Below are 12,945 nucleotides of genomic sequence, written 5' to 3' on the forward strand. Positions count from 1 at the left end.
AATGTTTTATGGATTGATAATGTTGATGAACTAAAGATGTTAACACTATTCTCAGCCCTGGTGAAAGGAGAGGGTGAACGCTGATCCGGAGACGGAGACTGATCTTAATCTAGTTGATCTATATGCCTTATAAATAGTGGAATCATGTCTTGGGTCATGTTCATTTGGCACCAACGGAATACAATTTACTTAAACCAACAAGATATGCTAATCTTAGTTTCTGCGATGGAAATAGTTATTTCCACCATGCGGATCCATTGGAGTGTGATGGATAACTAAAGCTGATTTTATTAAACTCCATTGGAGTGTGATAGATAACTAAAGCTGATTTTATTAAACTCCATTGGAGTGTGATGGATAACTAAAGCTTATTTTATTAAACTCCATTGTCGCAGGCACTGCATTATGCATTAAATATGTGCTTTTCACTGTCTATGAAGATATAGCTTTGAATCATATAAACTGTATGCATCTTCTGTTTTTCTTCATGGGTTTGTGCAGGTGACTGTGTATCATAACCTCTCCAGACAAATTGCTAGAATGCTTAGAAAATGAGTTGGAGGTTGAAATGGGAGACGGTGATAAGTTTCCTGGGAGGAGGCTGAGCCAGTGCCATAGCAGCCAGTCACGTGCAGGAACACATGCAATGAGTTATTGCTTTTATGCTTCTTGGTTTATGAAGAATGTATGCATTTTCTACATGTGAATGAATGTTCGTAAATCTTGTAATTTTCTTTTAAGTTGAGAGGACTCTCAAAATGGGGGAATGTGAGAGCAAAATTTCAAGATTGTTATAATACTTTTATTGCATCAAATGGTTGTTTTATGCAACAGAATAGAGGGTTCTTATAACACTGACAGGAGATTTCCGACGTCTTTTGGGTGATAAAACCTAAAGAGCATTCCAGAGCATGAGTTAATGTTTCTGTTCTATATGGTACCAGGGAGAGATGACCTCAGGGCCAGACCTTGGTCTCTACACAAAGATGTTTTTACAGCAGATACTCTCTGCTATGAGTTATAAATCATTTCATACAAATCTTAACTTTTAAGGGTATAGGGGGCAGTATTTTTGATTTCGGATGAAAAGCGTGCCCAGAGTAAACTGCCTAATACTCGGGCCCCAGAGTCAAATATTTGCATATTATTAGTAGATTTGGATAGAAAACACTCTGAAGTTTCTAAAACTGTTTCAATGATGTCTGTGAGTATAACATAACTCATATGGCAGGGAAAAACCTGAGAAAAAATCCTACCAGGAAGTGTGGAAATCTGAGAATTGTAGTTGTTATTTTGAATCCCTATCAAAACTACAGTGTCTGTGGGGTCACGTTGCACTTCCTAAGGCTTCCATTGGCTGTCAACAGCCTTCAGAAAGTTTTTCCATCATTCTCCTGTTACTGGGCAGAGAATAGTAGCTCAGTCAATGAGTGGACTGCCTATGGACAAAGGGCTTGGTGATGCCCGATCCCGCAAGCGCGCCCCTCCTTCTTTTTCTTCTTGAATGAATACGCTATTGTCCAGTTGGAATATTATCGACGTTTTATCTTAAAAATACCCCAAGGTTTGATTGTAAACAACGTTTGACATGTTTCTACGACCGGTAATGGAACATTTTGACTTTTCGTCTCTGGTACTGCGCTCGCGCGTTTTGCCTTTTGGATAGTGATCTGAACGCATGAACAAAACGGAGGTATTTGGACATAAATATGGAGTATTTCGAACAAAACTAACATTTCTTGTGGAAGTAGGAGTCCTCGGAGTGTATTCTGACGAAGATCAGCAAAGGTAAGAGAATATTTATAATACTAATTCAGAGTTTTGTTGATGCCAGAACTTGGCGGGTAGCTGTATAGCTTGCTTCGATGGCTGAGCTATGTACTCAGAATATTGAACAATGTGCTTTCTCCGTAAAGTTATTTTGAAATCTGACAAAGCGGTTGCGTCAAGGAGTAGTGTATCTATAATTCTTTCAATAACTGTTGTAAATTTTATCAACGTTTATGATGAGTATTTTTGTAAATTGATGTGCACATTCACCGGAGGTTTTTGTGGGAATACATTTTCTGAACATCACGCGCCAATGTAAAATGCTGTTTTTGGATATAAATATGAACTTTATCGAGCAAAACATACATTTATTGTATAACAGGAAGTCCTATGAGTGCCATCTGATGAAGATCATCAAAGGTTAGTGAATATTTTAGCTGTTCTTTTGGTTTTTGTGATGCATGTCCTTGCTTGGAAAATGGCTGTGTGGATTTTCTTGTGAAGTTTATGTCCTAACATAATCTAATTGTATGCTTTTGCCGTAAAGCCTTTTTGAAAACGGACAATGTGGTTAGATTAACGAGAGTCTTCTCTTTAAAATGGTGTAAATTAGTTGATTGTTTGAGAAAATGAAATTATGAGATTTTGGCATTTTACGCAATGCTATTTCACTGGCTGTTGAATAGTGTGGGACGGACACGTCCCCAGAGAAGTAAAGAAATTCACCACCACAATAGATGATAACAACAGAGAGTAGCAGCGGTGTGGGGGGGGGCAATGCAAATAGTCTGGGTAGTCATTTGATTAAGTGTTCAGGAGTCTTATGGCTTGGGGGTAGAAGCTGTTAATTAAGAAGCCTCTTGGACCTATACTTGGCGCTCCGGTTCCACTTGCCGTGTGGCTAGAGTCTTTGACAATTTTTAGGGCCTTCCTCTGACACCGCCTGGTATAGAGGTCCTGGATGGCAGGAAGCTTAGCCCCAGTGATGTACTGGGCCATTCGCATTACCCTCTGTAGTGCCTTGCGGTCGGAGGCCAAGCAGTTGCCATACCAGGCAGTGATGCAACCAGTCAGGATACTCTCGATGGTGCTGCTGTAGAACCTTTTGAGGATCTGAGGACCCATAACAAATCTTTACGGTCTCCTGAGAGGGAATATGTTTTGTCGTGCCCTCTTCACGACTGTCTTGGTGTGCTTGGACCATGATAGTTTGTTGGTGATGTGGACACCAACGAACTTGAAGCTCTCAACCTGCTCCACTGCAGCCCTGTAGATGAGAATGGGGGCGTGCTCGGCCCTCTTTTTCCTGTGGTCCACAATCATCTGCTTTGTCTTGATCACGTTGAGGAAGAGGCTGTTATCCTGGCACCACACGGCCAGGTCTCTGACCTCCCTATAGGCTGTCTCGTTGTTGTCGGTGATCAGGCCTACCACTGTTGTGTCATCAGCAAACTTAATGATGGTGTTGGAGTCGTACCTGGCCGTGCAGTAATGAGTGAACAGGGAGTACAGGAGGAGACTGAGCACGCACCCCTGAGGGGCCCCTGTGTTGAGGATCAGCGTGGCGGATGTGTTGTTACCTACCCTCACCACCTGGGGTAAGTCCATGATCCAGTTTCCCGTGCAATAATCATATATGCTGCTGCTGCGACTCTCTTTATCATACACTGAGTGTACAAAACATTAGGAACACCTCCCTAATATTGAGTTGCACTCTCTTTTGCCCTCAGAATAGCTCCAACTTGTCCTAATGCATCCCACAGTTGTGTCAAGTTGGCTGGATGTCTTTTGGGCGGTTGACCTTTCTTGATACATACGGGAAACTGTTGAGCGTGAAAAACCCAGAAGCATTGCAGTTCTTAACACGCACAAGCCGGTGGGCCTGGCACCCCGTTCTAAGACAATTCAATCTTTTGTCTTGCCCATTCTCCCTCTGAATGGCACACATACACAATCCATGTTTCAAGGCTTAAAAATCTTGCCTTAACCTGTCTCTTCACCATCTACACTGATTGAAATAGATTTAACAGGTGACATAAGGGATCATATCTTTCACCTGGAATCACATGGTCAGTCTGTCATGGAAAGAGCAGGTGTTCCTAATGTTTTGTACACCCAGTGTATATGCTGATGCCTAATTACCTTACCCCTTTACATATCTAACCCTACCACTCCAGTATTCCTGCACGTTGTAAAATGGTATTGGAACTTACCCTGTATATATCTTATACTTGACTTTTTACGTTTTATAGTACTGCTGATATTGATTAGTGCATTGTTGGGTTTGAAGCTCACAAGAAAGGCATTTCACTGTACTTGTGCACATGACAATAAAAAGTTGAAACAATCAACCCATCTACCAACCAATCAATCAATAAACCAGTAAATTGATCAATCTTTAACCTCTATGGGCTAGGTGGACGCTTGCGTCCCACCTACGTAACAGCCACTGCCAGCCTGTGGCGCGATTTTCAAAACCTTAAAAATCCTATTACTTCAATTTCTCAAACATATGACTATTTTACAGCCATTTAAAGACAAGACTCTCGTTAATCTAACCACACTGTCCGATTTCAAAAAGGCTTTACAACGAAAGCAAAACATTAGATTATGTCAGCAGAGTACCAAGCCAGAAATAATCAGACACCCATTTTTCAAGCCAGCATATAATGTCACCAAAACCCAGAAGACAGCTAAATGCAGCACTCACCTTTGATGATCTTCATCAGATGACAACCCTAGGACATTATGTTATAAAATACATGCATGTTTTGTTCAATCAAGTTCATATTTATATCAAAAACCAGCTTTTTACATTAGCATGTGACGTTCAGAACTAGCATACCCCCGCAAACTTCCGGGGAATTCGCTAACATTTTACTAAATTACTCACGATAAACGTTCACAAAAAGCATAACAATTATTTTAAGAATTATAGATACAGACCTCCTCTATGCACTCGATATGTCCGATTTTAAAATAGCTTTTTGGTGAAAGCACATTTTGCAATATTCTAAGTACATAGCCCAGGCTTCACGGGCTCGCTATTTAGACACCCGGCAAGTTTAGCACTCACCATAATCATATTTACTATTATAAAAGTTTGATTACCTTTTGTTGTCTTCGTCAGAATGCACACCCAGGACTGCTACTTCAATAACAAATGTTGGTTTGGTCCAAAATAATCCATCGTTATATCCGAATAGCGGCGTTTTGTTCGTGCGTTCCAGACACTATCCGAAATAGTAAAGAAGGGTCACGCGCATGGCGCAATTCATGACAATAAAATTCTAAATATTCCATTACCGTACTTCGAAGCATGTCAACCTCTGTTTAAAATCAATTTTTACGACACTTTTCTCGTAGAAAAGCGATAATATTCCGACAGGGAATCTCCTTTTCGGCAAACAGAGGAAAAAATCCCAAAGGCGGGGGCGGTCGGGGTCACGCGCATAAGCCCGTGTCCCTTGATCGGCCACTTGAGAAAGGCGATAATGTGTTTCAGCCTGGGGCTGGAATGACGACATTCTGTTTTTTCCCGGGCTCTGAGCGCCTATGGACGACGTGGGAAGTGTCACGTTAGAGCAGAGATCCTTAGTAAATGATAGAGATGGAAAAGAAGTTCAAGAAATGGTCAGACAGGCCACTTCCTGTAAAGGAATCTCTCAGGTTTTGACCTGCCATTTGAGTTCTGTTATACTCACAGACACCATTCAAACAGTTTTAGAAAATGTAGGGTGTTTTCTATCCATATGTAATAAGTATATGCATCTAGTTACTGAGTAACGGAGTGGTAGCCAGATTAAATCGGGTATGTTTTTTATCCAGCCGTGTCAATACTGCCCCCTAGCCCTAGCAGGTCAATTACCCTGTAGGGATAGGGGGCCACAGCGCATTTTGAAAAAATCGTTCCCATTTTCAACGGGCTACCACTCCAACTCAGAGCTAGGGGCTATGCATATACTTATTATATATGGATAGAAAACACCCTAAAGTTTCTAAAACTGTTTGAATGGTGTCTGTGAGTATAACAGAACTCAAATGGCAGTCAAAACCCCGAGACCGATTGAAACAGGAAGTGGAATTCAGAATTGTGGACTCGACTTCTCATCTTTCCCTATAAATCACACCGTTAACCATGGTTCAGTGAGCACTTCCTATTGCTTCCACTAGATGTCGCCAGTCTTTTCACAGTGGTTTGAGCCTTATACAGTCGAAACTCAGTGAATGAGACGCGTTGGAAATTGGTCACAAGGGATGGGCCATCACCATTATGACGCCGGCGGCCATGTCTACCCCCACCTTTGGAAACGGTTTTAAAGGCAATGAAATCATCCCCCTCGAATCTTATTGGCTCTCTTGGTGTTACAGGCCCTGAAGATTAATGTTTTACAACGTTTGACATGTTTGAACGAACCTACAGGCGGGAGAATCTCATTTTATCCGGAACTTCAGCCCTGCGCTTGGAGAGAGCCCTAGGACGCGCTACCAACAGCAGGCTAATGGAACGTGAAGTATGGACTTTTTCGACCGAAAATACATCTGTTGTGGACCTGGGATGCTTTCTGATGAAGACAACTAAAGGTAGGCGATTATTGACAATATTATACAAGATGAGATGTGACATGCGATTGTTTCCAAGATGGCGCCGAGCTCTGTATATTAGCTCATTTTCTGAGTATCGCATCTCCTTTTATCGCAAAGTGTGATTACCCAGTAAAGTTAATTTAAAATCTGGTATGACAGGTGTTCTCAAGAGATATTCATCTATAAATGTTAGATTGACAATATAAATTAAAAAATCGTTATCGGATAGTAATTTAGGGAATTGTAGCATTGTTTACCGGGACGCATTTGAGGGGAAATTATTTAGTCAACGTCAGACGCCGATGTAAAATGCTGTTTTTATATATAAATATGACCTTTATTGAACAAAAGAATGCATGCATTGTATAACATGATGTCCTAGGGGTGCCATCTGATGAAGTTTGTAAAAGGTTAGTGCTGCATTTAGCTGTTTTTTGATTATATGTGATGCAAGTGGTTGGTCGGAAAATGGCTATGAAGCTGCTTTTTACGATGGACTCATCTAACATAATCTAATGATTTGCTTTTCCTGTAAAACCTTTTTGAAATCGGACGACGTGGGTCGATTCAGGAGAGGTGTATCTATAAAAAAAATAAAAAAATATATATATATATTTTTTTAAAATTATGATTTTTTTTAATGCTAATTGGATTTTTCGCTGGATTTTGATCCCGCTGACGGGATGAGACGCTGGAGAGGTTAAACCCATCAATCAATCAATCAATCAATCATCCTCTCACCTTCTTCTACGAGGTACACAACCCCTTCATGACCTCTTTGAGTGGGCGGAGTCCAGGCCAGAACCACGTAGTTCTTCGTTGCCTCGGTAACCACCAGGTCGGTGGGCTCACCTGGTACCACGCCCACTGAGGTGTCAACAAGGGTCAGGGTTATTGTAATAAACATAGTGGAGAGTGTGGCAGATGAATCAGAATTAGTTGGGTAACATAGATAATTAAGATGTTTTATTGCCATAATATGCTTATGTGAGATACTTGTCATATGTGAATGTATCTGTTAAACCATGTGAAGGGATGGCGTGATTAATGGGGAACCAATTACTTGTCTCCACAATGTCTGTGCGCAAGTCACTCCCTCCTTTGGCATTGGGGGAAGGTGTATGGCAGTGTCTGGAACCATTGTATGTCCTCTCTTAGATCTTGCACTTATCCTGGGATAGTGTATGACCTAGAGGCTCACTCCCCTCAGTGAGCTTGTCCAGGAGTGGAGTCAACAGGGGGTTTACTTGAGATGGGAGTATCTAGAGTTGTCAATTGATTTATGCCATTGGATGAGCTAATGGTTCTGTTCTATACCGTACCAGGGAGAGACGGTTCCAGTTTGGGGTAGGAGGACCAGACACTGGTCTGTTCTATACTGTACCAGGGAGAGACGGGTCCAGTTTGGAGTAGGAGGACCAGACACTGGTCTGTTCTATACCGTACCAGGGAGAGACGGGTCCAGTTTGGAGTAGGAGGACCAGACACTGGTCTGTTCTATACCGTACCAGGGAGAGACGGGTCCAGCTTGGAGTAGGAGGACCAGACGCTGGTCTGTTCTATACCGTACCAGGGAGAGACGGGTCCAGTTTGGAGTAGGAGGACCAGACACTGGTCTGTTCTATACCGTACCAGGGAGAGACGGGTCCAGTTTGGGGTAGGAGGACCAGACACTGGTCTGTTCTATACCGTACCAGGGAGAGACGGGTCCAGTTTGGAGTAGGAGGACCAGACACTGGTCTGTTCTATACCGTACCAGGGAGAGACGGGTCCAGTTTGGAGTAGGAGGACCAGACACTGGTCTGTTCTATACCGTACCAGGGAGAGACGGGTCCAGTTTGGAGTAGGAGGACCAGACACTGGTCTGTTCTATACCGTACCAGGGAGAGACGGGTCCAGTCTGGAGTAGGAGGACCAGACACTGGTCTGTTCTATACCGTACCAGGGAGAGACGGGTCCAGTTTGGAGGAGGAGGACCAGACGCTGGTCTGTTCTATACCGTACCAGGGAGAGACGGGTCCAGTTTGGAGTAGGAGGACCAGACACTGGTCTGTTCTATACCGTACCAGGGAGAGATGGGTCCAGTTTGGAGTAGGAGGACCAGACACTGGTCTGTTCTATACCGTACCAGGGAGAGACGGATCCAGTTTGGAGTAGGAGGACCAGACACTGGTCTGTTCTATACCGTACCAGGGAGAGACGGATCCAGTTTGGAGTAGGAGGACCAGACACTGGTCTGTTCTATACCGTACCAGGGAGAGACGGGTCCAGTTTGGAGTAGGAGGACCAGACACTGGTCTGTTCTATACCGTACCAGGGAGAGACGGGTCCAGTTTGGGGTAGGAGGACCAGACACTGGTCTGTTCTATACCGTACCAGGGAGAGACGGGTCCAGTTTGGAGTAGGAGGACCAGACACTGGTCTGTTCTATACCGTACCAGGGAGAGACGGGTCCAGTTTGGAGGAGGAGGACCAGACACTGGTCTATACAATGAAAACTGTTGATACAGCAGTTGCTGTCTGCTATGTTTTATAGATATCTTTCATACAAAACTTGACCTTGTGACCCATTCTATGTATCTGTGGTTCGTCATGTACGTTGAGAGGGGTGTATCTTGGCTATAAAAGATCTTTGTACTTTTGTGTAGTCACTTTTCAATGGTTCATTAGAGATAGCACATCATTGAAAGTCAAGTGCTTTTGCAAAAGCATCTTAATTATTAAAGATGTAGTTTTAAGTATAACTCTGACTGGTGTGTGAAGTTTGTAACTCTCCTCATTTGGTAATGCAGAAATTAGCCACCACAAGAGATCTATAGATAATGTATTGAAAGTACATATAAAGTGTATAACTATATGTCTAACCTGTAGCGTCTTCCTCAGTGAACTTGATCATTCCGGTGAAGGGAGCAGAGGGACCAGCTAAGATACACAGAGACAGCAGGTTACAACAGCAGGTTACAACAGCACATTACAACAGAAGGTTAAAACGGGACATGACAGCAGCACGTGACAGCGGCACGTTACAACAGCACGTTACAACAGCACGTTACAACAGCACATTACAACAGAAGGTAACAACAGAAGGTAACAACAACAGCACGTTACAACAGCAGGTTACAACATGATCCTACCACCACTATTATCAAACCTTTCTAATCAGGTTTTTAATTAAACCAGAGTTCTCAGACTGGTCTGGGTGGGGCCTTTTATTTATTCACTAAAACACCTGGGCTAACGAACCTGGACTAACACACCTGGGGCTAACGAACCTGGACGAACACACCTGGGGCTAACGAACCTGGACTAATACACCTGGGGCTAACGATCCTGGACTAATACACCTGGGGCTAACGAACCTGGACTAACACACCTAGACTAACGAACCTGGACGAACACACCTGGACTAATACACCTAGACTAATACACCTGGACTAATACACCTGGACTAACACTTGGGCTAACACACCTGGGATAACACACCTGGACTAACACACCTGGACTAACACACCTAGACTAACACACCTGGACTAACACACCTGGACTAATACACCTGGACTAACACACCTGGACTAACACACCTAGACTAACACACCTAGACTAACACACCTGGACTAACACACCTGGACTAATACACCTGGACTAACACACCTGGACTAACACACCTGGACTAACACACCTAGACTAACACTCCTAGACTAACACACCTGGACTAATACACCTGGACTAATACACCTGGGCTAACACTTGGGCTAACACACTTGGGCTAACACACCTGGACTAACACACCTGGACTAACACACCTGGACTAACACACCTGGACTAACACTTGGGCTAACACACCTGGACTAACAAACCTAGACTAATTCACCTGGACTAACACACCTGGGCTAACAAACATGGACTAACACACCTGGGATAACACAAACGTAGACTAATACACCTGGACTAACAAACATGGACTAACACACCAGGACTAATACACCTGGGATAACACAAACATAGACTAATATGCCTGGACTAACAAACATGGACTAACACACCTGGGCTTGAACAAAGCCTAAACAACCAGTAGTTCTCCAGGAAGAGGGTTGGTCACTCCTGTTCTAACCAATCAGATGCTAACCTCGATGGCGTGCCCTGTCGTGGGGGTCTATGGCGGTAACGGGATCAGAGGCTCTAGAAGGTCGGCTGACCCCAGCCCGGTTGATGGCTCTGACCCGGAAGGTATAGCTCCTCCCCTCAATCAGCCCCGTTACCGGGAAACGGGCGTACTTCACAGGGGTGTCGTTACACTGAGCCCAGTGGTGGTGGCCCACCTCACACCTACACACACGCACACACACACACGCACGCACGCACACACACGCACACACACACACGCGCATGTGCACACACAAAGAGAGAGAAGTACCATGGATCTAGTCTGTCCAGGTTGATCTGTCTAGAGATGTGGAGAACCACAGAAGAAGAGAGAGCTAACCTCCACAGAGAGCTAGGAAACCACAGAAGTCCCTACCTATCAATGAAGTATCCCAGGATGGAGCTAGTCTGTCCAGGTTGATCTCTAGAGATGTGGAGAACCACAGTAGAAGAGAGAGCTCCACAGAGAGCTAGGAAACCACAGAAGAACAGAAGTCCCTACCTATCAATGAAGTATCCCAGGATGGAGCTGCTTCCCTCCACCGCCGGCTGCTTCCAGGTCACCACAACGTAGTCCTTGTTGGCGTCATGGCAACGTACGTCCAGGGGCGCCACGGGAACACCTTCCAACTCCACCTCTTCATCTGTGACACACACACACACGTAAACACTTGTACACACACACACACTAACATTTAACCCAACCCTTCTGAATCAGACAGGTGAGGTGGGTTGCCATAATCGACATCCATGTCTTCGGAGCCCGGTTAACTGCCTTGCTCAGGGGCAGAACAAAAGATTTTTACCTTGTCAGCTTGGGGATTCGATCAAGCAACCTTTGGGTTACTGGCCCACCGCTCTAACCACTAGGCTACCTGCCGCCCCACTACACTACCAGTCAGACCACTCAGCATTAGGTCATGTATCAAACTCTTTAAATCTGTCCTGTAGTCATTCACTGGGGATATAATAAGGTCTGTTTTACCACCCCATCTACAGTCGTGGCCAAAAGTTTTGAGAATGACACAAATATTAATTTTCACAAAGTCTGCTGCCTCAGTGTCTTTAGATATTTTTGGCAGATGTTACTATGGAATACTGAAGTATAATTACAAGCATTTCATAAGTGTCAAAGGCTTTTATTGACAATTACATGAAGTTGATGCAAAAAGTCAATATTTGCAGTGTTGACCCTTCTTTTTCAAGACCTCTGCAATCTGCCCTGGCATGCTGTCAATTAACTTCTGGGCCACATCCTGACTGATGGCAGCCCATTCCTGCATAATCAATGCTTGGAGTTTGTCAGAATTTGTGGGGTTTTGTTTGTCCACCCGCCTCTTGAGGATTGACCACAAGTTCTCAATGGGATTAAGGTCTGGGGAGTTTCCTGGCCATGGACCCAAAATATCGATGTTTTGTTCCCCGAGCCACTTAGTTATCACTTTTGCCTTATGGCAAGGTGCTCCATTATGCTGGAAAATGCATTGTTCGTCACCTAACTCTTCCTGGATGGTTGGGAGAAGTTCCTCTCGGAGGATGTGTTGGTACCATTCTTTATTCATGGCTGTGTTCTTAGGCAAAATTGTGAGTGAGCCCACTCCCTTGGCTGAGAAGCAACCCCACACATGAATGGTCTCAGGATGCTTTACTGTTGGCATGACACAGGACTGATTGTAGCTCTCACCTTGTCTTCTCCGGACAAGCTTTTTTCCGGATGCCCCAAACAATCGGAAAGGGGATTCATCAGAGAAAATGACTTTACCCCAGTCCTACGCAGTCCAATCCCTGTACCTTTTGCAGAATATCAGTCTGTGCCTGATGTTTTTCCAGGAGAGAAGTGTCTTTTCTGCTGCCCTTCTTGACACCAGGCCATCCTCCAAAAGTCTTCACCTCACTGTGCGTGCAAATGCACTCACACCTGCCTGCTGCCATTCCTGAACAAGCTCTGTACTGGTGGTGCCCCGATCCCGCAGCTGAATCAACTTTAGGAGACGGTCCTGGTGCTTGCTGGACTTTCTTAGGTGCCCTGAAGCCTTCTTCACAACAATTGAACCGCTCTCCTTGAAGTTCTTGATGATCCAATAAATGGTTGATTTAGGTGCAATCTTACTGGCAGCAATATCCTTGCCTGTGAAGCCCTTTTTGTGGAAAGCAATGATGACGGCATGTGTTCCCTTGCAGGTAACCGTGGTTGGCAGAGGAAGAACATTGATTCCAAGCACCACCCTCCTTTTGAAGCTTCCAGTCTGTTATTCAAACTCAATCAGCATGACAGAGTGATCTCCAGCCTTGTCCTTGTCAACACTCACACCTGTGTTAACGAGAGAATCACTGACATGTCGTCAGCTAGTCCTTTTGTGGCAGGGCTGAAATGCAGTGGAAATGTTTTTGGGGGGGATTCAGTTAATTTGCATGGCAAAGAGGGACTTTGCAATTAATTGCAAT

The 12,945-nt window shown here is 44.2% G+C and overlaps 1 protein-coding gene across 1 annotated transcript in view; it reads right to left on the reverse strand.

Moving 5' to 3' along the window:
* myom1a (myomesin 1a (skelemin)) overlaps positions 1–12,945 on the reverse strand; it is a 98,342-nt gene that overhangs the window by 53,199 nt on the left and 32,198 nt on the right. Inside the window, exons 11-14 of the mRNA XM_045714357.1 lie at positions 11,003–11,144; positions 10,484–10,683; positions 9,223–9,279; positions 7,103–7,224 (exon numbers count right to left, since the gene is read on the reverse strand). Of these exons, the coding sequence (XP_045570313.1) occupies positions 7,103–7,224; positions 9,223–9,279; positions 10,484–10,683; positions 11,003–11,144 (521 nt within the window). The remainder of the gene's footprint in view (positions 1–7,102; positions 7,225–9,222; positions 9,280–10,483; positions 10,684–11,002; positions 11,145–12,945) is intronic.

Source organism: Salmo salar, chromosome ssa03 (genome assembly GCF_905237065.1).
Source record: "Salmo salar chromosome ssa03, Ssal_v3.1, whole genome shotgun sequence".
NCBI classification, from domain to species: domain Eukaryota; kingdom Metazoa; phylum Chordata; class Actinopteri; order Salmoniformes; family Salmonidae; genus Salmo; species Salmo salar.